The sequence below is a fragment of the Elephas maximus genome, chromosome 3, assembly GCF_024166365.1.
Source record: "Elephas maximus indicus isolate mEleMax1 chromosome 3, mEleMax1 primary haplotype, whole genome shotgun sequence".
Classification (NCBI taxonomy): domain Eukaryota; kingdom Metazoa; phylum Chordata; class Mammalia; order Proboscidea; family Elephantidae; genus Elephas; species Elephas maximus.
In genome coordinates this window covers 73,311,909-73,339,795 of record NC_064821.1, presented here as the reverse complement: position 1 = coordinate 73,339,795, position 27,887 = coordinate 73,311,909, and the positions used below count along the sequence as shown (strand labels likewise).

Genomic DNA, 27,887 nt, shown 5'->3' with positions numbered 1-27,887 from the left:
GTGAAAGCTGGACAATGAATAAGGAAGACTAAAGAAGAACTGATGCCTTTCAATTATGGTGTTGGTGAAGAATATTGAATATACCATGAACTGCCCAAAGAACAGACAAATCTGTCTTAGAAGTACAGCCAGAATGCTCCTTAGAAGCGAGGATGGCGAGACTTCGTCTGCTGTACCTTGGACATGTTATCAGGAGGGACCAATCCCTGTAGAAGGACATCATGGTTGGCAAAGTAGAGCGTCAGTAAAAAAGAGGAAGACCCTCAAACAAGATGGACTGACATAGTGGCTGCAACAATGGGCTCAAGCAAAACAATGATCATGAGGATGGCGCCAGACCAGGCAATGTTTTGTTCTATTGTACATAGGATCACTATGAGTCAGAATTGACTCAATGGAACCTAACAACAACAATGTGATGTTAATGAAGCAGGATTAAAGGCATTTACACTAATGAATCAAGACTCAATCTACAGGATTAGGTTGTATTTTGAGTCCATCTCTTTTGAGACATAAAAGAGAGAAGCAAGCAGAGAGGAGGGGGACCTCATTACTACCAAGCAAGAAGAACCAGGAGCACGAGTGTCCTTTGGACCCAGGATCCCTGCTCTGAGAAGCTCCTAGGCCAGGGGAAGATTGATGACAAGGGCCTTCGACAGAGAGAGAAAGGCTTTCCCTGGAGCTGGCACCCTGAATTTGGACTTCTAGCCTCCTGAACTTTGAGAGAATAAATTTCTTTTTGTTAAAGCCATCCACTTGTGGTATTTCTGTTATAGCAGCACTAGATAACTAAGATATCCAGTCTCAACATTTTTAAAAAATGTAGTTGTATCAATATATTGTTAAAAGTGAACCCAACTTCCTGTTTTCAAAAGATAAATATTAGAAACTGTTGTTTAACCAGAAATAATTTTTTAAACAAAAATGTGCACATATATTTTAAAGACTTATATTAAAAATGGAATGCCAAGAAACAACAGAAATGAGAAGTCAGATCCAGATTAACTCCACAAATGTACTTTATTCTCTCTTATTTTCAGTTCTTTGTTTAAAAAAAGTAAAAACAGCAAAATGACACAAAACCTGGACAACACTGAACCACATAAACAGATCTGGTACATAACCACGTTAACATAGAGACCACCTCAGTTCCAAAAAGCAGAAGGTTTCCCACTCCTTAAAAAAGGTGTCAGTTGCTATTGTTTTAATGGTTGAGATTATTTCCAACTTTGGCTTCTCTTTTTTTTTTTTAAATATCAGTTTTGACAAGTGCATTTGTAAGAGGAACTAATCCACTTGGAAACTTGACAGCCAAGGATAAAGTTAGTTTCTGTTTTTCTTTCAATGGCTTAGAATGGTTATGTCTCCTCTGATTTTTGTGTTGTCTGCCATTACTTTTTTTTAAATTGCATCCCATGTTACCCATTCATCAAGCAGTGGTCAGTCCTCTTTAATCAGAATCCAAAATGCCTTGGCTTAGGATATTCTGCCCAGAAACTCTTATACAAGAAATACTTGGTCCTAACGCCATGGGGCAGTGAAGTGGAAAAGATGTTTGACGGACGTTTCTTCTGTTTGGAGTACCATTTAATACTTCTCTTTATTTTGTGTGTTTTTCTTAACTGAAATCTTGTCCATAGAGTTCCTCATTAGAATTTCATGTAAATGATTGCTTTGAGAAAAATAGTTAGCTACACTATGAAGGATTATTACCAACCCACTCATGTGAAGAGGGTCACCCCTCAATTCCCTATTTCGTTCATCCTAAATAAACTGTTTTCACTATTTTGACCTTAGCCATTCTAAAATTTGTAGTTATCTAATAGAGGTCAATTTCAAATTCTGTTAAGGACAGAAAATAATTAAGTTACATTTGTTTCTGAGGACAACATGAGCAATAATGGAATAAAGAGGAAGGTTTTCCTGAACCTGGCTGTGGATATTCCTATTCTAAACTTGTCTCAGGTATTTCAATCTGACTTTATATAAATCGAAACAAAAATTTAGTTTGAAACTTTCTTGTTTTACCCCCAGGTTGATTTAACAAAACTGAAGATGGTTTGCATCTTCGATAGCCCTAAATTAATTTTAATCCCAAACTTAATATTTTATTAACAACCAAGAACACTGCTTCTAAGTATTTTGAGATTGTAAAGTGGCTTATCTGACAGCACTGGGTTTGGGTTTTAAAGTGGCTTATGTGTTTTATTAATAACTGCTATAATATTGCAGACCTTTCAATAAAATTAGCTTCTGCAGTAGATTTATTAAGATCCACTCAGTCAAGAAATACCTAAAACACATTTTCACTCATATACCATAATATTATGTGGGCTGTTGGCTTAAAAATAATGTGGTTTTCTGTTTCAAAAAAGATTGTCCTTGTCAAATTCCCGGAATCATACCCAATTTCTATTTCAAAACCAGTGCTGATGTTGGCAGAAGTAATTTCAAGACAATGTTGTATATTTTTTATTTTTGAAAGTTTTTGTAAGTAAAAGTGAATAAATTAAAATCAAATATATATGATACATATTAAATAAGTAGACAATAAAGACTTTTGATTTGCCTATTTCTGTGTGTGGTAGTTTTCTTTGTTTCAGATATGTGTAGATACTACAGGACAATGAAATTAAATTAACTTCCCTATGCTCAACATGTGACTGCCCAATCCCTGTTTCAGCATTACAAGAATGCAGGTCACGGTCACACAAACTATACCACATGGGGCCAGTGTAGCACTGTCCTCATCGGACGAACCCCCAAGGAAACAAATGCTGTATCTATGGATGGTCTTTTCTGCCTGCCCAAACATGCTTGTGAGTTACCAGCATTGTAGAGAAGAAAGAACACTAGCCCAGTCTGGGCAGGGCCTAGTTTCTGATCCTAACTAGTTGTGAAAAGTAGGAACTAGTCATTTCATCTCCCTGTAAAACCGAGTTGAACTATGTTATCTCTAAGGTCCCTTCTATTCTCAAATCCTTTGACTTAATGGCCCTATCCCATGTCTATCCTGACTTCTGGGGTATTAGCCAGTTCACAAGGCCAGCCAAGGCCCAAATGAGGCTCCACCACATCCCTCAAAATGACAATACCCTTTTTCTATGTTATTGCACTGGATCAAGACAATGGGAGGTTATGTGTGTGTATGTTTTAAATAGGAAAACGTAATATCCAATGTATATTTTCTAAAGACTAGGATATTCTGAAACGTTTATAGTATTTCTACATACCTGAATAAAAGAGCTAATTTAAGCACTAAAAAAAAAAAAAAAATTTTTTTTTTTTTTTAGTGTCCACAGCCACCATGTTTGGATACAAACCTTATCCTGAAACTGGAAGTTTAATGGATGGGAAGGATGGGAAGGACCACAATGACAGTAGCTTAGACAAGAGAGTCTTCCCTGAGGCTCTAGAACTGGGCTAGTGGCTCTACCCAGGCACTCTCAGAGCAACCTGTACTCACTCCTGTTGTCATACTCAGCACACTTTGCTGTAGCTGCTTGATTGCTGGTCTCTCAGATGACACTGGAAGTTCCTTGAAGGCAGGGGTTGTGCTCATTCCCTGACACATCCCTAGTACCTGACACATAGTAAACACTGCAAATATTTGTTGGGTAACTGTTGAATAAATGACCAACTATCTCCTGATGTGCCAGGAACAACAGAAGCAGGGAAGAGTAGCACCACATGACATAGCAAGAAGAGACAATAATTTAGACACTGTTATTAAAAGCTTAGTGTTTGGTAGTTGCCAGTTGGACACATGTTCCCATCAAAGTGTGACTGATGGAACCCTCAGAAATTCCCGTTCAATAATGTTCCTACAGTATGTCATACTACACCTGTCTACTGTGGGTAGCACCAAAGGACACATGACATTTTCATGGGGTCATTTTGACTATTTATCCAGCTCTTAGACATACATACCTCAGCAAAATGTGCAAACAGAGTATTGATGACAAGCAGCTAAGTATAAAGAATTAATACTATTCGAGAGAGGAAAAATGAGTTGGCGGTGGCTATATTTTAATAGGAAATTCCTCCGGCTATAGTTCATAGGAATTAGGTGGAGGAGCTATTGTGCAAGTGCTTAGCACACTGTTTGAAAGGATTAACAAAACCTTTTGCCCTTCTCCATGAAAATATGACCTTTGGCTAACTTTCTAACTCTGTTCCTCTGGCAACCTGATAAAAGTAGTAATGGCAACCATGTTGCTAGGCAACATTACTTATGGTAGAAATGATCCTTAATTGGTAAACTGCATCTGGACTGTGAGAACTATAAATACCTGATAGGGAGCCACAGCTTTGGGTCTTCCCTGACTCTGGTAACAGGCATATCTCTTGCAGAGACCCTGGAAGCTATGTTTATGGAAGAAATATCTTCCATGGAACAGGAGGCTTTTAAGCCAGGGCAGCTTCCTTACCTGTCTGATATGGATCTGTCTCCTTGCACCTCTGCTGTGCCACATGGACAGCTGCAGAGACTCCCACAGAAGGGCAACATCTGGCTCTTCTTTTCTGGCAAGCTGTGCTTCCCATCCTGTATTCTTCCAACTGAATTTGATACAAACTTCAAAGTTCGTGAGTTTGAATGCCTCTAAACTTTCAGGTGAGCCTAAGTAGACCCCTGGAGGGCACTGCAGTACTGTTTGCTCATTTGTCTGGTAGCAGTAGATAGATGCTCTACAGGGGCTATGGATAGCTAGAAGACTTGAAACTGTTTGGAATGTTTTTCTGCCTCCAAAAAAAGTCTTGATCATATCCTTCACAGTTTGCATGACAGAGAATCCATTTCCACTGCATGTCACCAAGACATGTATCTCAAATCAATGCTGTCCTTCAAAAGCTGGAAGTGTGTTACTTCAGCCAAGCACACAATTCCCACCCCTAATCCCACCAATTTTAAATATGCTACTGACAAAGGTCCAAAATTCAAAGGATGGAAATAAAAAATTGGCCTAAAAAACCATAGTTGTCAATGAAGAATTGGCCATAGTAAACTTATCTACCTGGAGGGTCAAAACAGATGCTAAATGTGCTCCTTTAATTATGAAAGTTCCATATCAGCCCATCATGTAATGGTGTGAGTTACCGTCACCTTTTAAAGCAAGGGCATGTTAAAAACCAACCAAACTACTTCTGCCAAAAAAATCCTTTTCGCTCATCTCTAAAGAAGCATCATTTGATGAAAAGAATTCAAATTTTCAGCAGTACAATGAAAGCTCTGAGGAACATCATGATATCCGGTGGAAAGATTGAACTACAAAACCAATGAAAACATTGCCCACCACAAGCAAATGAATAAAGTGCCCCCTTTTCTGGGTTAGAAGTCAGTGTGATCCCACGAAAGTACAAGGCAAGCCACAAGAGACCACCAACAACAGGCAGTACAGTGCTAAAGCTCAAAACAGAGTGTAACAGGAACTTCTCACCCACCCTAACCCTTTGCCCCTCCCTACCGGCTTACACTAGACTTCACGGAGATAATTCTATTCTCTATGCACAAAGGACACACAAGAAAAACCTCCAAGTCCAAATGAGACAGTCTGACTTCTGCTGACCAAGGCCACTACAGTGTTCCCCACTGCTCTAGGATCAATGCATGCAGAACTGCCTGCTGCCTTCCTCCCTGCAGAGCAAAATTAACAACAACAAAAAACCCAACACAGTTTCCTGAATTACCAGAGTACAAAATTCCACATTTTGCAGACCACTAACTAGGTCGGCAGCTTTCTCAAGGAATATTCAAAGTCTAGTGGCCGCCAAAATATTTACATCAGAACGGAATCTTTCTACCAAATGACCAGAAATCACAACGCTCTGTGTCATTTTTGTGTCGTAAGTTACAGGCCTTATTTACATTCCTTCTCAATCCTTGCTATGAAAGCCTGTCCCCTTCCCCCAAGAGAAACAACTTACCAAGAATGCCCAAGAATTTTTGAATTCCACTGTAAGTAAGAATCCGGTTCCCATCCATGCAAGCTAATTTAAGACAAAAATATCCCTTTGTATACTTGCACTGAATGTGCCAAAAAGATGCCAGAATAAAAATAAATCACTAATGGTTTGTGTTGGGCCCAACTGTGAAATTCTTATAAAAGTATCAACAACTCTACGATTTAAGCCTTGAAGACACTGTACAGGTTATAAATACTGACCACCAAAAAGTGAACATCAATTTAGAACAGAGAATCAGTTTACAATCTGACGCTCCAGACACAGGAAGTATATTTTCTACTAATACCAACAAACAAACCCCAAACAGCCAATCAAGAATGCAACCATCCACGATACTATGGAAGAAAGGGAATTACTCAAATATTAAACTGCACACTCTGCTTTTCTCCCAGTGATTCTTCTACTTTAACATTTAATAAAATGATCAGAGCCTACTAACGGCTCTGGGCATATAAATCAGAGTCAAAATTTCTCACTTTCCACGTCTACACCTAATCTGATCTTGGACAAGCTCTGAACCATCCTAACTTCAGCTCCCCCTCTTACTAATCCACTATTTTCCAAAACTTGTGGGAACGTCAGGGCCCATTCAATGTTACGAAGGTAGCCAAAAATATAACACAAAATTAAGTTCACTCATTAAAGGTCATTTTAAAGATCCTACTTTATTTTACAGCAGGGCTTCTCAACCTCAGTACTATGGACATTTTGGAATAGATAATTCTTTGTTGTGAGGGGCTGTCCTGTGTGTGTACTGTAGGATGTTCAGCAGTATCCCTTGCCTCTACTACCTACTAGATAGGTAAAACTTTGCCATTGAGCCAATTCTGACTCATAGTGACCGTATAGGACAGAGTAGAACCGCCCCCATAGAGTTTCCAAGGAGCACCTGGTGGATTCGAACTGCCAGGCCTTTTGGTTAGCAGCCTGAGCTCTTAACCACTACACCACCAGGGTTTCCACTAGATGAATACAGATGTACTATGTGACTCACCAGAACTGACCACACCCAAACTGGTCTACACCCTGTTCAACAAGATCAGGCCACTGATCACACCCTTGAGTGTCACAGCAATGTCAAATTGTTACGAAAGTTTCTATACACTTACTCTGAATTTCTGACTTTCCTAAATGCAGACGAGGAGCAAACAATTCACAGACTAGCCCCAGTCTGTGAGAAGTACAGTGTAAACACCTTTCTAACTCTTCAATGACTAACATATACAAGCCAATTTGTAATGTTTTTTAATTAATTGTTGTTAAGAGGCAGAAACATACCTGCACTGAAATTGAAGGAACAAAAAGGGTTTTCTTCTAAAATCTATTTTGGATATTTTAACATAAGACAAAATTATGAGAGTACCTTAAATTACATCTTATGTCCCTAATATTTCCTGCCCCTTAACCCTTTAAATAAGTCCAGCCTCTTTTTTGGACTATAAAGTGAGCAAAAAGACTGGTTTTAAAAACCTACTAACTCTCTCTTTCCCCTAAGAGGACCACGAAAAGACAGAAGATTTAGAAATATAACTTGTTTACGTGGGTTAATACTTACACTCCATAAGGTTCTCTTTATAAACCAAGTAAAAGAAATGGCAGTTACATTTCAGATTACACAGTATTGGCTCTTGGAAATGGCTGGAAAAAAAGTAGAGTGGTGCATTTTGGGTTTTGGCCAGATGACTTGTTTTATGATCACAGAACAGGTTATTCGTGTGTACAGAAGTCAAATACCAAACCGGACAGGGAGGCCATCCAGACCTGGGCTCACAGGCTCCTTTCCCAAGGCTACTCAAAATTTAATTCAACTCTGCAAATCAGGGTGCTATAAAGAACCTTTCAGTTGGATTCCATGCTTATCTGTACGTAAGTACCCCAGCCTTTAAAAGCGTAGTTGTAGCGTGAGGAAGTACCTTTTACCAACCTGTAGCCAGCCAGCCCTGCGTGCCTGGTATCAACGAAGCTTTTTGTCTAACACTTCATCAGAAAATTAAAACACAGAATTCATTAGGAGAGGTTTGGCAAATATAAGATGGACCCCAAAACGTAATATACTCTTGCCCACCTTTTCAGAGAAAAGAGGGTGGAGATTCTCTCATCTCTCTTTTAACTAGAATTTGGGTGCACAGCAAGAAAACCAGGAAGCCTCAGCGCCAGCCTTAATTCACTCAGAATTAAGGAAACGCCGGAGAAGTCCTCAGAAGCCCAGGGCACCATACTAAAAAGTTATTAGTCCTTCGAGTTACAAAATCCAACTACCACTATGTAGTCTAACAAAGATCCAAATATTATAATAACAGCAAAAAAGCGTTCCTCTCAGGGTTCCACAAAATTGCACAAATGGGTGACTTTCAACCACGGAATGGGCAGTAACAAATTCTGAAACTTCTTTCCTGCCAATTGATTGCTACGTAAGTGTCTCTCGATCCGAGAAGCTGGGTCGAATTTGTGATTTGTCATCGGAATCGTCTCTGGCAGGGTCGTTTTCCTCACCAGACTCCACGTAGATGGGCCAGTCATTGTCTGTATCGCTCTTCTCTTGGCTTTCTGAGGAAGCCTCCACCAGGCTGAGGTTGATGGGCATCAAGTCGTCATCATCGTCGTGTGTGCCTGTAACACAGGTGCAGCTGTCACATAGCCCAAAGCGCCGCAGCCCCTGCGACAGCTGACTCGTGAAGGTTCTTCTGCAGCCCTTGCAGATGATTGGACGGTTGGATCTGTGGACCTAGAATCACAGGCAGACAAGTATATGTGACAGAATAGGGGTCGAGCCATGGCCTACAAGGGCCCATGTGAGCTACGTCTCCGGTCTCATTCCTCACCACTACCCCCCTGGCTCTTGCTGCCACCTACTCACCTCAGCAAGGTCCTTTCCATCCCCAGGGCCATTGGACACACGTGGAACGTCCCCTCCCCTCCTTATTTCTAATCCTCACCCCTTACTAAGGCTTTTCAAGGAAGTCTTCCCTGGTACTCCAAGCCAGGTTAGGTTCCCCATCTATATTCTTCTTCCTTTGTCGTGTTTCTCACAAATCGTTTGTATAATTCACTAGACTCTAAGCTCAAAGAGGCAGGGGTCATATCTGTCCCATATAGGCACTGTATCCCCAGCGCCTGGCATGTGATGGTTCCAGTGGTAGAATTCTTGCTGTCAATGTGGGAGACTTGAGTTCGATTCCTGGACAGTGCATCTCATGTGCAGCTACCATCTGTCTGTCAGCGGAGGCTTGTGTGTTTCTAGAATGTTGGACAGGTCTCAGCGGAGCTTCCTTTAGTTGTTAACTCATGCTGCTACAATAAAATACCACAAGTGGGTGGCTTTAATGATCATTTATTTTCTCACAGTTTAGAAGGCTAGAAGTCTGAATTCAGCATGCTTCTATTCCTGGGTTCCTTGGCAATCATGTGGTATGTGTCTTCCCCTCCATTTGTGCCTAATTGCTTAATCTGCTCTTTTATATCTCAAAAGAGATTGACTTAAAACACACCCTACACTAATACTGCCTCGTTAACATAACAAGGAAAACCCATTCTCAAATGGGACCACAACCACAGGTATAGGGGTCAGGATTTACAACACATATTTTGGGGGCCACAATTCAATCCATAACGCAGACTGAGATAGACTAGGAAGAAAGGCCTGGCGATCTACTTCTGAAAATCACACCAATGGTGGGGGCGAACCCTATGAATCACAATGGTCAGATCTGCAAGCGATCATGGGAAAGGTGCAGAACCGGGCAGCATGTTGTTGTCCCATTGTGCACAGGGTCATCTTGAGTCCGGACCGGCTCCACAGCAGCTAACAACTGTGTCTGGCATACCATGAACGTTCAGTGAACTGATTAAGAATTTAGGCACAGCTTCTTATGTATCTTGAATTTAGTTGTTTTTTCAGGCTGATTTGCTAGAGTAGGTTCCCCAGTCCTGCTAGCGGATGCTTCACCCTCAGCTTCCTCAATGATAAATTCATTCCTTATTTATGAGAAGAGCATTGCATACTGCAAAAGGGAACCTGATTCCTACCCCACCCGCCTCTCCCGATGGCAGCAGCCTCAGGGGTCCCCTCTGCAGCAGGTGCTGCCTTTCTAATGCGTGCACACTTCAGAAATCTAGCCAGTAGGGGCTCTCTTGGGCGGATGGCTCTGCGAACCAATCACAGCCTCTCTTGAGAGAGCTCTGGATGTAGAATATGCAGGCGATGCAGAGCCAGGGAGAGGCTGATGCAGGAGAAGGGACAACAACAGGATACCCATGAAATCCTGACTACTGTCCCCAGTTTCTATTAGGTTTCCTGGGCTCCTATGCTAAACCCCCAACATTGCAGTTAACTAGAGTGTGTACTCCCTCTTGCAACTTGACGGAGCCTTTGAATAACATCTCTTTGGGGTACAGTAAACTGGACCTTATATGATATGGAAAGAGAGAGTGAATAAGAATTCAACCAATGAGACATCTTAGAAACACTCCGGAACTACTTCTTGCCAAGATGGGCTGGAGATATAATTTGAAATGAAAAAAACAGCAAACACACACACATACACAAAATGAAAACAAAAAAAATTAAGCTCTTGGAGTCAGGCCACTCTCAGACAGGTATGCTGGGGGCAGGACTGAGCAGAGGCAGGCAGGAACCCTGCACTTATCTTAAACCTAGGTTATTTCCAAGTCTTTTTAAAAACTTGAGAACTAATTCACATACGATTGTTATTATGCTTCAGCCCATTGTCGCAGCCACTGTGTTAATCCATCTTGTTGAGGTCTTCCTCGTTTTCAGTGACCCTCTACTTTACCAAGCATGATGTCCTTCTCTGGGATTGGCCCCTCCTGATAAGTAAGATGTTCAAAGTACTAAGACAAAGTCTCACCATCTTCGCTTCTAAGGAGCATTCTGGTTGTACTTCTTCCAAGACAGAATTGTTCATTCTTCCGGTACTCCATAGTATATTCAATATTCTTCACCAATACCATTATTCAAAGATATCAATTCTTCTTAGGTCTTCTTTATTCATTGTCCAGCTTTCGCATGCATGTGAGGCAATTAAAAATACTATGGCTTGGGTCAGGTGCATCTTAGTCCTTAAAGTGACATCTTTGCTTTTTAACATTTGAAAGAGGTCTTTTGCAGCAGATTTGCCCAATGCGATAAGTCATGTGATTTCCTGACTCCTGCTTCCATAAGCATTGATTATGGATTCAAGTGAAATGAAATCCTTGACATCTTCAATATTTTCTCCATTTATCACCATATTGCTTATTGGTCTAGTTGTGAAGATTTTTGACTTGTTTATGTTAAGGTGTAATCCATACTGAAGGTTGCAGTCTTTGATCTTCATCAGTAAGTGTTTCAAGTCCTCTTTGCTTTCAGCAAGCAAGGCTGTGTCATCTGCATAATGCAGGTCAGGTCGTTAATGAGTCTTCCTCCAATCCTGATGCCTCGTTCTTCTTCATATAGTCCACCTTCTCTGGTTATTTGCTCAGCATACAGACTAAGCATGGTGAAAGGATACAACCCTGATCCACACCTTTCTTGATTTTAAACCACGCAGTATCCCCTTGTTCTGTTCGAATGACTGCCTTTTAGTCTATGTACGGGTTCTCCATGAGCACAATTAAGTGTTCTGGAATTCCCATTCTTCACAACGTTATGAAAAATTTGTTATGATCCACACAGTCAAATGCCTTTGCATAGTCAATAAAACACAGGTACACATCTTTCTGGTATTCTCTGCTTCCAGCCAGGATCCATTTGACATCAGCAATGATATCCCTTGTTCCATGTCCTCTTCTGAATCCTGCTGGAATTTCTGGCAGTCTCCTGTCGATGTACTGCTGCAGCCACTTTTGAATGATCGTCAGCAAAATTTTACTTGTGTGATATTAATGATATTATTTGATACACATTTTACCACTACAAATTTTTTTTTTTAATTCTTAAGAAAAAAGAAAGAAACCCTATACCTGTTAGCAGTCACCACAGGTGACTGAATAAGTATGAGTTCCTTTATGCGTCCTTTTGCCTTGGTTCTTTGGAAAAACAGCTTGAGAAATTTTTCTCGTAAGCCCGAAGGAGTTACCTGTGCCATAGTTTTCTACCCCAGAAGGTCTGTTACTTTTGTTCAGGTTGCTTGCCATTTCGGTAAGCTGTAAACAACTTGAGGTTTGATAGTTTTTGTTTGGCAATGGGCTGCAGCCTACCCTGTGATTGCTCTATTTTGCACATCTTGCAGGGATTGGGGAAACGCTGGTGGTGTAGTGGTTAAATGCTATGGCTACGAACCAAAGGGTTGGCAGTTCAAATCTACCAGGCGCTTCTTGGAAACTCTATGGGGCAGTTCTACTCTGTCCTATAGGGTCGCTAATCGACTCGACAGCACTGGGTTTGGTTGGGTTTTTTTTTTTTTTTGCAGGGATTGGTTGATATAGTTATGCAAATGAAACAACTATAGCCTAGTGTGCAAATGAAGTGTCTGCAGTCTCCTGAGAATAGATTGGTCAGTTTGCAGCCCTGGTGAAAGCGCCATGCCTTGAAATTGATGAGGAGTTTGCTTATATATGCAGCCAACCCCACAGAGGTTTACAGACAGAAGAGAAGGAAGAAAGAAGAAAAGGCAAGAGAGAGCTGTCCTGAGGCAAGAAGAAAAAGAGAGAGAGGCAGGGAATCTCCTAAAAGAGCTGTAACACAGGTCAAGGGCTGTAACACTGAAGACAGTGTGAGGCCTGGAAGAGGCCCTGCAGTAGGGTTGGTGGTGATGGCAGAAATTTGCTACTAGAAATGCAGTAAGAGAGCAGAACAAAACTGCTCACTGGCTATAAGCTGAGTCAGTCAGCAGTGGAGAGGCCAACAGCAGGGAGGCCAAAGGCAGAGAGGTCTGTCCTGAGGGGACTAAGAAGAGGCCGCACGCTGAGAGCGGGTGTGCATGGCAGAAAGAAGGGCCTGCCAGCTTGCACAGCTGACAGGAACTGAGGGAAATGTCCTGAACTAAAGCCTAATCCTGATCTCGATTGTAACCTGTTGATTCTACTTCCTGAGTTATATCCTGCTGCTTCCTCAATAAACCACTTAACTCTAAGTATGGTCTATTACTTCTGTGTGGCCATTGTATTGAACCCAGAAGAGAAGTAGAGAGTGCTGTAGAAGGAATGGCTGGTGTCAAAATTGGTAAAAAGTTTGGAGAGTGGAGATATATTTGAACTCCACTTCATAGGAATCAGCTTTAGGCTGATCCTGGTTATTATCCCCCCGAAGTTAGACAGTTTCTGACACTACTCCTACCATTTCATGCCACTCCACATTCCCACATGCCCCTATCCTGTCGTTGTTGTTAGTCGCCCTCGAGTCAACTCTGACTCACGGGGACCCCATGTGTGCAGAGTAGAACTGCTCTATAGGGTTTTTAAGGCTGTGCTCTTTTGGAAGCCGATTGGTAGGCCTGTCTTTCGAGGGGCCTCTGGGTGGGTTCGAGCTGCCAACCTTTCGATCAATAGTCAATCATTTAACTGTTTGCACCACTCTAGGACCCTATCCCCTGATAACTATTAATCTACTCTCTGTCTTTATGGATCTTCCCGTTCTGACATTTCATAGAATCATACAATATGTGGTCTTTGTATCTGGCTTCTTTCACTTAGCATGTTTTCAGGGTTCATCCATGTTGTACCATGTATCAATACTTCATATCTTTTTTTTTTTTTTTACTGGTTAAAATGTGCATGATTTATTTATTTATTTTAATAACTTTTATTAAGCTTCAAGTGAACGTTTACAAATCCAATCAGTTTGTCACATATAAGTTTACATACATCTCACTCCCTACTCCCACTTGCTCTCCCGCTCTTGAGTCAGCCTTTTCAGTCTCTCCTTTCTTGACAATTTTGCCAGCTTCCCTCTCTATCCTCCCATCCCCCCTCCAGACAAGAGTTGCCAACACACTCTCAAGTGTCCACCTAATATAATTAGCTCACTCTGCATCAGCGTCTCTCTCCCACCCGCTGACCAGTCCCTTTCATTTCTGATGAGTTGTCTTCGGGGATGGTTCCTGTCCTGTGTCAACTGAAGGTCTGGGGACCATGGCCGCCGGGATTCCTCCAGTCTCAGTCAGACCATTAAGTTTGGTCTTTTTATGAGAATTTGGGGTCTGTATCCCACTGATCTCCTGCTCCCTCAGGGGTCCTCTGTTGTGCTCCCTGTCAGGGCAGTCATCGATTGTGGCCGGGCACCAACTAGTTCTTCTGGTCTCAGGATGATGTAGGTCTCTGGTTCATGTGGCCCTTTCTGTCTCTTGGGCTCTTAGTTGTCGTGTGGCCTTGGTGTTCTTCATTGTCCTTTGCTCCAGGTGGGTTGAGACCAATTGATGCATCTTAGATGGCCGCTTGTTAGCATTTAAGACCCCAGACGCCACATTTCAAAGTGGGATGCAGAATGATTTCATAATAGAATTATTTTGCCAATTGACTTAGAAGTCCCCGCAAACCATGTTCCCCACACCCCCGCACTTGCTCCCCTGACCTTTGAAGCATTCATTTTATCCCGGAAACTTCTTTGCTTTTGGTCCAGTCCAATTGAGCTGACCTTCCATGTATTGAGTGTTGTCTTTCCCTTCACCTAAAGCAGTTCTTATCTACTGATTAATCAATAAAAAACTTTCTCCCACCCTCCCTCCCTCCCCGCCTCGTAACCACAAAAGTATGTGTTCTTCTCAGGTTTACTATTTCTCAAGATCTTATAATAGTGGTCTTATACAATATCTGTCCTTTTGCCTCTGACTGATTTCGCTCAGCATAATGCCTTCCAGGTTCCTCCATGTTATGAAATGTTTCAGAGATTCGTCACTGTTCTTTATCGATGCGTAGTATTCCATTGTGTGAATATACCACAATTTATTTACCCATTCATCCGTTGATGGACACCTTGGTTGCTTCCAGCTTTTTGCTATTGTAAACAGAGCTGCGATAAACATGGGTGTGCATATATCTGTTTGTATGAAGGCTCTTGTATTTCTAGGGTATATTCCTAGGAGTGGGATTTCTGGGTTGTATGGTAGTTCTATTTCTAACTGTTTAAGATAACGCCAGATAGATTTCCAAAGTGGTTGTACCATTTTACATTCCCACCAGCAGTGTATGAGAGTTCCAATCTCTCCGCAGCCTCTCCAACATTTATTATTTTGTGTTTTTTGGATTAATGCCAGCCTTGCTGGTGTGAGATGGAATCTCATCGTAGTTTTAATTTGCATTTCTCTAATGGCTAATGATCGAGAGCATTTTCTCATGTATCTGTTGGCTGCCTGAATATCTTCTTTAGTGAAATGTGTGTTCATATCCTTTGCCCACTTCTTGATTGGGTTGTTTGTCTTTTTGTGGTTGAGTTTTGACAGAATCATGTAGATTTTAGAGATCAGGCGCTGGTCGGAGATGTCATAGCTGAAAATTCTTTCCCAGTCTGTAGGTGGTCTTTTTACTCTTTTGGAGAAGTCTCTAGATGAGCATAGGTATTTGATTTTTAGGAGCTCCCAGTTATCGGGTTTCTCTTCATCATTTTTGGTAATGTTTTGTATTCTGTTTATACCTTGTATTAGGGCTCCTAGGGTTGTCCCAATTTTTTCTTCCATGATCTTTATCGTTTTAGTCTTTATGTTTAGGTCTTTGATCCACTTGGAGTTAGTTTTTGTGCATGGTGTGAGGTATGGGTCCTGTTTCATTTTTTTGCAAATGGATATCCAGTTATGCCAGCACCATTTGTTAAAAAGGCTATCTTTTCCCCAGTTAATTGACACTGGGCCTTTGTCAAATATCAGCTGCTCATACGTGGATGGATCTATGTCTGGGTTCTCAATTCTGTTCCATTGGTCTATGTGTCTGTTGTTGTACCAATACCAGGCTGTTTTGACTACTGTGGCTGTATAATAGGTTCTGAAGTCAGGTAAGGTGAGGCCTCCCACTTTCTTCTTCTTTTTCAGTAGTGCTTTGCTTATCCGGGGCTTCTTTCCCTTCCATATGAAATTGGTGATTTGTTTCTCTATCCCCTTAAAATATGACATTGGAATTTGGATCGGAAGTGCGTTAAATGTATAGATGGCTTTTGGTAGAATAGACATTTTTACTATGTTAAGTCTTCCTATCCATGAGCAGGGTATGTTTTTCCACTTAAGTATGTCCTTTTGAATTTCTTGTAGTAGAGCTTTGTAGTTTTCTTTGTATAGGTCTTTTACATCCTTGGTAAGATTTATTCCTAAGTATCTTATCTTCTTGGGGGCTACTGTGAATGGTATTGATTTGGTTATTTCCTCTTCGGTGTTCTTTTTGTTGATGTAGAGGAATCCAAGTGATTTTTGTATGTTTATTTTATAACCTGAGACTCTGCCAAACTCTTCTATTAGTTTCAGTAGTCTTCTGGAGGATTCCTTAGGGTTTTCTGTGTATATAATCATGTCATCTGCAAATAGTGATAACTTTACTTCTTCCTTGCCAATCTGGGTACCTTTTATTTCTTTGTCTAGCCTAATTGCCCTGGCTAAGACTTCCAACACGGTGTTGAATAAGAGTGGTGATAAAGGGCATCCTTGTGTGGTTCCCGTTCTCAAGGGAAATGCTTTCAGGTTCTCTCCATTTAGAGTGATATTGGCTGTTGGCTTTGCATAGATGCCCTTTATTATGTTGAGGAATTTTCCTTCAATTCCTATTTTGGTAAGAGTTTTTATCATGAATGGGTGTTGGACTTTGTCAAATGCCTTTTCTGCTACTTCATATCTTTTTATAGCTGAATAATATTGCATTGTATGCACATGCCACATTTTGTTTTCCCATTCATTAGTTGACTATTATGAATAATGCTGCTATGATCATTCATGTATAAGTTCTTCCGTGAATGTATGTTTTCAGTTCTCTTGGATATATATCTCGGAGCAGAGCTGCTGGGTCATATGCATATAGTAACTCTACGTTTAATTCTTGAGGAACCACCAATCTGTTTCCACAGTAGCTGCACCATTTTACCTTCCACCAGAAATCCATGATGCTTCCAATTTCTCCACATTCTGGCCAGCATTTTGCTATTGTCCTTTTTTGTTTGTTTGTTTAATTATAGCCATCCTAGTAGATATGAAGGAGTCCCTGGGCAGTGCAAACAGTGCCTCAGCTGCTAACCAAAAGTTTGAAGGTTTGAGTCTACCCATATGCACTGCAGAAGAAAGCCCTGGCAATCTACTTCTGAAAAATCAGCCATTGAAAACCATATGGAGCAGAGTTCTACTCTGACACACATGGGGTCACCATCAGTAGGAATCAACCTGAGGGCAACTTGTTAGCAGGTGTGAAGTGCCATCTCATTGTGGTTTTGATGTGCACTTCCCATGACTAATGATGTTGAGCATCTTTTCATCTGCTTATTGACCATTCATACATCTTTTTTGGAGAAATGTCTACTCAAATCCTTTGTCTATTTTTTAATTGGGTTATTCATATTTTTATTGTTCAGTTATAGAGTTCTTCATATATTCTGGATACCAGACCTTATCAGATACATGTTTGCAAATATATTCTCCCATCCTGTGGGTTGGCTTTTCACTTTCTTGATATTGGTCTTTGAAGTCCAAACTATTTTTATCTTGGATTTTCCAAAGGCTGATTGCCTTGCTCAAAGATGAATTTAAATGTAATACCTTTCTAAATGGCCTGAGTGTTTTTCAGCTGGTGGGAATCACCAGCTTACATGGAAGACAGAACCCTAGTGAGGCAGCCAGTGAGAGGGGAGCTCCCCTTGGGCTGGGGCCTTCTTTTCTGCCTTTAGGTAGCCCTGTAAATGGTAGTATCTCCTCCATCACCCCAGGGTGCTGGGGCTGGGTGGGAAACTGAGGATGCAGCTTACTGTCAGCATTCCACTGATGGAAACAGCCCACAATCCCCTGTCCAAGCCCCATTGTTCTCTGCCTTGACCAGGATCCAAACTTTCTTGACTTTTCCCCTTAGGAAACTAGTCTGTTGCCATATAAGTTTTAACTTTTTCTAAGCGCTACCAACCCTGCTTTAATGAAGTAGCAGACATATATATTTAAAATTCTCTGAAAATACCCCGGTAGATCGAAAAGTAAAAGACAGGCTGGCTTTACCCTTACATGAGACAGCATCATGAACCACCCCGCCACAAGGAATCTGCCGGCTGGGATACTTACACTCAGGGCATGACTCCGCAGGTGCTCCTGACGAGTGAACCTCTTGCCACAGGTCTCACAGGGGTATGGCCGCTCGCCCGTGTGTGAGCGGATGTGCCGCTTAAGGATGCCCTTCTGTTTGGCAGTGTAAGGACAGAAAGGACACTTGTGGAGCTTGATGGGGACCACCAACACATCACCTGGGGAACCAAACAAATTGATTTAGCTCTTCTATGAGCAGTGACAATACCACCCTCCGATGGATGGGTTCTGGAGCTGGGGAAATGGACCAGCCCAGGTCAAGAAGATAACAACTCCACCTCCAGCTCATAGGATCTGGTCTGCAAATTCCCACTCTGTCTGGCTCCCAACCAGCCAGAGGGCAACATGGGCTTCTGATACTCCAAGGAATGCCATAATACATTGGCTTTCAAGTATCTTGGACTCTGGCCCACAGTCAGGAACACAGCTTACACCACAACCTCAAAACACACAAGCCTTCCTGTGAGTAACTGGAAAAAGCGTCACACAACAAGCTACCTACTCTGGTAGCTTCTATTCCATTTGATTTCATTTTAAGAAAATGCTGACTGAGATCCCCTGAACAGATCTCAGGACTCTCAAAAGTTTGAAACATTCTGTATTAGGACAGATCAGACCTAGGGACTAGGATTCATGCTTTCTTTAACAAAGTTCCTAAGACTAGCTTCCAGCTGTGTGTAGGGTTTGCTATGATGCAGACCCGAAATTATTTGGGATTCATATTAATTATATGTATCTGGAATCATCAAATATCCAGGAATTCACTGAAATATTTTTCCAGCTCTTTTTTTTTTTTTCACTTTGTTCATAAGATCTTTAATGTTTCTCTGCTTCAGATACCCTTCTCTGTTTTGTACACCTGGTGAACTCCTATTCGTCCTTCAGAACCTTGCTCAGCATTTACCTCTCCTGTGAAATCTTCTCTGAACTCCTAGAGTGAATTTTTTCACTTCTTTTGTGATGACTTCTATCACTTTCACCCACCTGTATGAAAACTGTTTCTTTCAAGTTTCCTGGATATACCCTCGTTGTGATATTCAAGGTTTATTCTCACTATCCATGCCCTTTGGAGCCCTGGTGGCACAGTGGTTAAGAAGCCTGACTCCTTACCAAAAGGTTGGCAGTTCAACTCCACCAGTCGCACCTTGGAAACCCTATGGGGCAGTTCTACTCTCTCCTATAGGGTCACTATAAGTCAGAATCAACTTGATGGCAACATGTTTATCCATGCCCTTCAGGATTTTACAGACTTTGATTGTATCATATCATATCATACCATATCATATCATGAAGGCATTCAACTCAGCTTTCTAGGCACAGAAACCTGGGTTCAAATCCTGGCTCTACCACTTCCCAGCTCTGTGACCTTGGACATTTTATGTAACTTCTCTGTGCCTTACTCTCCTTACCTGTGAAAGAGAGATAATAATAGTTCCCACCTCATAGGACTGTGATAAGGATTAAGTGAAATAACACATAAAACTCTGTTAGCACATCTGGCAGATAGTAAGCGTTTGTATATGTCAATCATGTTTGTCATCATCATAATCATCTCCCTGGTGTTTCGTTACTTACTAGGCAGTCCAGCCTCTTGTGATCTCTGTCAACACTGGATGTATTCCATTTTCTCCAAACCTTCTCAGGACACCTAACTAGGCTTTGTCTTTCCTGAGGCGCTGCAAAAAGTATAGCAAGCTGAATTCCAAGTGAGAACTCGACATCATTTTATATAAAAACAAAAAACCAAACCTGTTGCCATCGAGTCAGTTCTGACTCATAGCGACCCTATAGGACAGAGTAGAACTGCCCCATAGAGTTTCCAAGGAGCGCTGGTGGATTTGAACTGCCAACCTTTTGGTTAAGGGCTGTAGCACTTAACCACTACGCCACCAGGGTTCCCTCATTTTATATAGGGGTGGAGATTATTTTCTTTGGCTTCTAGTTCCCTTCCTGAGAATGCCTAACATTTTGGATAACCTATAGTGACTCCAAAATCTGTTGCCTAGGCTATAAGCAGCAGTTCATAGCTCATCAGTGAGTACGTGTGTCGGACTGTCATTCTCTCTCACTGATCACACTGAGGCTAAGATGCCATTTTCCTGCTCACTCCACCAGCATTGTGGAATCTTCCTGTCATTTGTCCCCATCAGCTTGGTGTCATGCTGCTCCTTTCTTCCCAGTTATTTTCAAAAACATTACGGAAAATGGGCCCCATGGTAGTCCTTGGAAGCGCCAACTGTTAATGCTTCTCCACTGGAAAAATATGAATTATCTCAACATTTTCCTTTCTCTTTCATGATCTGATTCTCCCAATCCAACCGTTCAGTTGAATGTATATTACTTGCCAAGCACTGTGTCAAGATTTATCTTTACCAAAACAGTTGCTTCCTCCCTCAAGAAGTTAAGCCTAGCAAGGGAGAAAGACATGTAAACAAATTCATACAATATAATATGACAAACATAAAGTTCAAAGTGATGAAGAAATACAGACAAAAAAGTAATGAATTCTCTCTTGGAGTTCAGAGGTTTCACAGGAGAAGTGACCTTTGAGGAGGGTTTTAAAGGATGAATAGGAGTTCACCAGGTATACAAGACAGAGACAGTATCTTAGGTATAGGACCAGCATGTACTTAGGGATAAAGCTAAATGAGTATAAAGGAGACTGAGGGATGAGACTGAAGAAGGGACAAGAAGAACCACATTGTGAAGGTCATGTTCATTCATTTATTCAACAAATTTATATTGAGTCCCTACTATGTGTCAGGCTCAGTTCTAGGCCCTGAGCAGCAGTGAAAAGAACAGATAAAAATTCCTGTCCTCATAGGAGTGATATGATGAGCTTGGACTTTTCATGGCCAGATTTAACTTTTAAAAGGTTTCTCTGAGGGCGATGTGGGGGAAGGATTCAAAAGAGGCAAGATTAAAGGCAGGAAGTCCAGGTGGGAGATGACTAGTCTGGATGAGAGATGACATGAACTAAAACAGTGGCCACGTAGGTGAAGAGGAAGAGATATATTTGAGGAGAAGTAAAATTAACAGTACTTGATGATCATATGCGGGGTAGAGAGGAAAGAGAAGATTCTAGATGATGCAGATACTGGGTTAGCCAACTTGAAGGATGATGGTGTAATCTACTGAGGCAGGGAACACCGGAGGAAAAACAGGTACAAGAGGAAAAGGCAGCTCAGTTTGGATTTTACTCTGAGGGACATTCAGAGTTTCCACATGGAAATATCCAAGTTACATACATAAATCTGGACCATTGGAGCAGTTGCTTTAATTGAAACTAGCTCTCCCCTGAGCACCCTGCTTACTTGGAGGTCTCTCCCACAGTCCTGACACCCTGGGCTGGAGGTGGGTAGGGTCCTCTTTGTGTTTCATTACTGTTTCCAGACCTCTGTCCCTCCCTCCTTCCTTAAAAACCCTCATAGGTTTTGAAGCTCATACCATACGATGATACTACCGTTATCCCTCCTTGTTACAGTCATCTGGGCTCCCCCCGGTCACCTCCTCATACCTTGAAGATTTGATCACATCGCCTTCAAATACAACTCCTGTCATATTTCTTGGTATGAATATCAAAACAGATCCTTTCAATACCCTGGCCTCTCTGTTCCTTGACCTCTTATCCTCTCAAGATCTTGCTCTCTACACCAACTCTGCAACCCAACCCTAGACCAACAGCTTAAAATAGAAACATACTGATGTCCAGTCCCTAGTACAGTGGGTGTGGTGGGGCCTGGGCATCATATTTTTTAAGTACCCACCACCCCCCATTTTCATGTTCAGGGATGAGAATTACTGCTCCATACCTTGATGTTGCCAATAACTGTATTCCCTGCATAACCCACATTTCAAACATTCAGCTTGCCAATCACAATCTCATATCTTTCCAGTTCACTCCCAAAGTGCTCTGTCTCCACTAAGACCTCCAAGGGGTGGACTACACTGCCATTTCACTGACCTTCACTTTCTCACATCCACACTCCCCTCATTCCTTGGTTTAGTCCCCATATCCATCATTTCAATCACTCTCTTTCATACATCCCCCACATGTCTGTCAGTTTGTCATACTGTGGGGGCTTGCATGTTGCTGTGAAGCTGGAAGCTATGCCACTGGTATTCAGATACCAGCAGGGTCACCCATGGAGGACAGGTTTCAGCTGAGCTTCCAGACTAAGACAGACTAGAAAGAAGGACCCGACAGTCTATTTCTGAAAAGCATTAGCCAGTGAAAACCTTATGAATAGCAACAGAACATTGTCTGATATAGTGCTGGAAAATGAGCACCCCAGGTTGGAAGGCACTCAGAAGATGACTGGGGAAGAGCTGCCTCCTCAAAGTAGAGTCGACCTTAACGACGTGGATGGAGTAAAGTTTTCGGGACCTTCATTTGCTGATGTGGCATGACTCAAAATGAGAAGAAACAGCTGCAAACATCCATTAATAATTGGAACCTGGAATGGACGAAGTATGAATCTAGGAAAATTGGAAATCGTCAAAAATGAAATGGAACGCATAAACATCGATATCCTAGGCATTAGCCAGCTGAAATGGACTGGCACTAGCCATTTGAATCCGACAATCATATAGTCTACTATGGTGGGAATGACAACTCGAAGAGGAATGGTGTTGCATTCATCATCAAAAAGAACATTTCAAGATCTATCCTGAACGACAACGCTGTCAGTGATAGGATAATATCCATACGCCTCCAAGGAAGACAAGTTAATATGACTATTATTCAAATTTACGTACCAACCGCTAGGGACAAAGATGAAGAAATAGAAGATTGCTACAGTCTGAAATTGATCGAACATGCAGTCAAGATGCATTGATAATTACTGGCAATTGTAATGTGAAAGTTAGAAACAAAGAAGAAGGATCAGTAGTTGGAAAATACGGCCTTGGTGATAGAAACAATGCCGGAGATCGAATGATAGAATTTTGCAAGACCAACGACTTCTTCATTGCAAATACCTTCTGTCACCAACATAAACAGCGACTATACACACGGACCTCACCAGGTGGAACACACAGAAATCAAATTGACTACATCTGTGGAAAGTGACGATGGAAAAGCTCAATATAATCAGTCAGAACAAGACCAGGGGCCAACTGTGGAGCAGACCATCAATTGCTCATATGCAAGTTCAAGCAGAAACTGAAGAAAATCAGAGCAAGTCCACGAGAGCCAAAACATCACCTTGAGTGTATCCCACCTGAATTTAGAGACAATCTCAAGAATAGATTTGATGCATTGGACACTAGTGACCGAAGACCAGATGAGTTGTGGAATGACATCAAGGACATCATACATGAAGAAAGCAAGAGGTCACTGAAAAGACAGGAAAGAAAGAAAAGACCAAGATGGATGTCAGAGGAGACTCTGAAACTTGCTCTTGAATGTTGAGCAGCTAAAGCAAAAGCAAAAATTGATGAAGTAAAAGACCTGAACAGATGATTTCAAAGGGCCTCTTGAGAAGACAAAGTATTATAATAACATATGCAAAGAGCTGGAGATGGAAAACCAAAAGGGAAGAACACGCTCAGTGTTTCTCAAGCTGAAAGAACTGAAGAAAAAATTCAAGCCTTGAGTTGCAATAGTGAAGGATGCCATGGGGGAGAATATTAATGCAGGAAGCATCAAAAGAAGATGGAAGGAATACAGAGTCATTATACCAAAAAGAATTAGTTGATATTCAACCATTTCAAGAGGTGGCATATGATCAGGAACTTATGGTACTGAAGGAAGAAGTCCAAGCTGCTCTGAAGGCATTGGCGAAAAACCAGGCTCCAGGAATTGATGGAATATCAGTTGAGATGTTTCAACAAACAGATGCAGCGCTGGAGGTGCTCACTTCTCTATGCCAAGAAATATGGAAGACAGCTTCCTGGCCAACTGACTGGAAGAGATGCGTATTTATGCCTATTCCCAAGAAAGGTGATCCAACCGAATGTGGAAATTATAGAACAATATCATTAATATCACACACAAGCAAAATTTTGCTGAAGATCATTCAAAAACAGCTGCAGCAGTATACTGAGACAGGGAACAGCCAGAAATTCAGGCCAGTTTCAGAAGAGGATGTGGAACCAGGGATATCATTGCTGATGTCAGATGGATCTTGGCTGAAAGCAGAGAATACCAGAAGGATGTTTACCTGTGTTTTATTGACTATGCAAAGGCATTCAATTCTGTGGATCATAACAAACTATGGATAACACTGCGAAGAATGGGAATTCCAGAACACTTAATTGTGCTCATGAGGAACCTTTACATAGATCAAGAGGCAGTTGTTCGGACAGAACAAGGGGATACTGATTGGTTTAAAGTCAGGAAAGGTGTGCATCAGGGTTGTATCCTTTCACCATACCTATTCAATCTGTATGCTGAGCAAATAATACGAGAAGCTGGACTATATGAAGAAGAACGGGGCATCAGGATTGGAGGAAGACTCATTAACAACCTGTGTTATGCAGATGACACAACCTTGATCACTGAAAGTGAAGAGGACTTGAAGCACTTACTAATGAAGATCAAAGACCACAGCCTTCAGTATGGATTACACCTCAACATAAAGAAAACAAAAATCCTCACAACTGGACCAATGAGCAACCTCATGATAAACGGAGAAAAGATTGAAGTTGTCAAGGATTTCCTTTTACTTGGATCCACAATCAACAGCCATGGAAGCAGCAGTCAAGAAATCAAAAGATGCATTGCATTGGGTAAATCTGCTGCAAAGGACCTCTTCAAAGTGTTGAAGAGCAAAGATGTCACCCTGAAGACTAAGGTGCGCCTGACCCAAGCCATGGTATTTTCAATCACATCATACTCGTGTGAAAGCTGGACAGTGAATAAGGAAGACCGAAGAAGAATTGACGCCTTTGAATTGTGGCGTTGGCGAAGAATATTGAATATACCATGGACTGCCAAAAGAACGAACAAATCTGTCCTGGAAGAAGTGCGGCCAGAATGCTCCTTAGAGGCAAGGATGGCGAGACTGCGTCTTACATACTTTGGACACGCTGTCAGGAGGGATGAGTCCCTGGAGAAGGACATCACGCTTGGCAGAGTACAGGGTCAGCGGAAAAGAGGAAGACCCTCAACGAGGTGGACTGACACAGTGGCTGCGACAATGAGCTCAAGCATAACAACGATTGTAAGGATGGCGCAGGACCAGGCAGTGTTTCGTTCTGTTGTGCATAGGGTCGCTATGAGTCAGAACCAACTCGATGGCACCTAACAACAACAACAACTTTCATACATCCTCAGCTGCCTCGGCCCTCTCTTTCTCTCTGTATTCACCTGATTAAACCTAAACTCTGGTTAAATCCAACTCTCTGACTATTCCATACCTGAAGCAAGGCAGCTGAACATCACTGGAGAAAAATATGCAACTATGTGTTCTAGTCTCCCTTTAAATCCACGACCACTAACATCAAAAGAGCCCTTGGTTCTGCCCATTCTATACACTTCCGCAGTTCATGCAGTCTCCCACTCTTCTCAATAACTATTTCACACTTTCCCTCTTCTCAAACCTCCAACCTCTCCTGCCTCTTTGTCACTTTCAGCTGCTGTCTTTTCTTATTTCATGGAGAAGGAGAAGCAATCAGAAGAGAACCTCTACATACGCCCAGTCACCCACAACCTCCCATATGAACCCACATGCTCTGTCTCACTCCTACTCCTATCAATGAATCATCCTTCCTCCCACCCAAGGCCAGGCCAATCCCCCACTTATGCAGGGGGCTCATCCCTCCTCGCTCCAATAATTGTCCCCTCTCTCTTTTATCATCAATTATCCCCCTCTCTCCTGGATCATTCCCATCAATAAACAAACATACTATTACATCTTCCACCTTAATAAAAATCTTGATCTCACATCTCCTTTCGGCACTGCCTCATTTCTTTGTTTCTTTTAAAGCAGAACTTGAAAAAAGCATCTATATTCACTATCTTCACATCTATTCCTGCAGTTCTCTTCCCATTCAGGCTTTTGTCCCCGCCACTTCATTGACACTGCTCTTGTCAAGCTCACCAATGACCTATGCATTGCTAAACCCTATGATCAAGAAGCAGTTTGCCTAGAAGCACGAGGACAAGGACTGTCTTTTGTTCAGTAACTAGCAGTGCCCGGCACAGAGTAAGTGCTCAATAAATATCTGTTAGATGAAGGAATGAATGAACAAATGAGCAGACAGGAGTACTGAGATGTCGGACAAGCAAGCCAAGGATGGCATACTGGGTACACTGATGTTAAATGACCCATGAGGCTGCAAAGGAATGGACAGAAGTAAGAGCAACAGGGACACACGGTGTCAAGAAGGAGAAGGAGAGCAGGAGAGTGGTCAACTACTGAGAGAGGTCAAGTAAGACAACTCCTGAAAACCACCCATTCGAACAGTTTCAGAAACGTACAGCTGACCTCATGACAGTAGTCAGTAGTGTGGAGGGAGTAGAGAGACCATAGTGGGCTGAGAAAAGAATGAGAAGGACAATAGTGGAGGCAGTCAATGTAGATGACTCTTCCAAGAAAAGATGGGAGGTGCTGAAGCTGGTGCTGAGGGGGTATGTGGGAAGAGGGCTAAAAGGGGGACCTTATGCTTTAGGCAGTGTCTGCTGCTGTCAAGGATGAGCAACATGGTAACCACTACAGCAGGCTCCCTGCCCTGGTCTCCCATTTGCACGCCATCTTGTGCTGAGGCCAAATTGATCTCCCTGAAGCACAGGTTCTGTCCACTCCTAAGCTCACAAACTACCAAAAACTTCCCTGTGCCTACAAACAAAACCTAACTTCTTAGCATTTAAGATTTTCTATGATCTGACACCAATCTAATTTTCCCTACGTCTCTCCTTCTTACCCTCAAATACCACTTCCATGAAGCTCTCCCTGATTTCCCAATGGGAAGCCATTTCTTCTCTTAGACTACTGTGAAATTCATACTTCTGTCTGAGAACATTTCCACCTTGTAATGTCATTTATATATCTGCTCCATTGCCTCGAAGATACCATTAGTTCTTTGAGGTCTGGATCCATGTCCAACTTATCTCAAGCACAAGGAAGGTGCTCAAACATTTGTTAAAAAAATATGAATGACCAAGGAGTCCCTAGGTAGCACAAACAGTTAAGCACTCAGTGACTAACCAAAAGGTTGGTGGTTCAAATCCACCCAGAGTTGCCTCTAAAAGGAAGCATGGTAATCTACTTCCAAAAGATTACAGCCATTGGGAAAAATATATGAATGGACAAACAAATCAATCCTACTCTGTGCCCTGGCACTTGGAGTAAATTTATCCTGTGGCCATGTGAATGGAAATCAAAACTTGGTAGGCAACAGACACGTCCACGTGCCACGGGAGCTGCCTTCCACAACACCCTGCAGTTAGGAATCTGAGTTTACAGACTGATAAAGACTAGGCATGAGTGGAGAGATGGCATAGAGCTAAATGACTATTTCTTGACACTTATTGTGCTTATAGGCAGAAGGGTTGAAAGACAAAAATCCCTGAACCGTAAACCTCTATCCATTTGTGCTGCCTTCACAATTTGTTTAATCAGTAAAATGAAGCCAGCCCAGGGTTCTAGCTTTAGCTGTGCCACTTATTTACCAGCTCTGCATTCTCGGGAAATTCACTTAATTCTTCGGGGTCTCAGTTTCTCCATACTTACTCTGCCAAATTCTGAGGCGTTATGAGGGTCTAATGGATGTGAAAGAGCCGTCACA

General features: G+C 41.9%; 1 protein-coding gene across 1 annotated transcript in view; it reads right to left on the bottom strand.

The window, feature by feature from the left end:
• Positions 1-1,014: 1,014 nt before the first annotated feature.
• Positions 1,015-27,887, bottom strand: part of ZBTB8B (zinc finger and BTB domain containing 8B) — a 34,798-nt gene continuing 7,925 nt past the window's right edge. Inside the window, exons 3-4 of the mRNA XM_049878633.1 lie at positions 18,135-18,313; positions 1,015-8,689 (exon numbers count right to left, since the gene is read on the bottom strand). Of these exons, the coding sequence (XP_049734590.1) occupies positions 8,372-8,689; positions 18,135-18,313 (497 nt within the window). The 3' untranslated portion in view covers positions 1,015-8,371. The remainder of the gene's footprint in view (positions 8,690-18,134; positions 18,314-27,887) is intronic.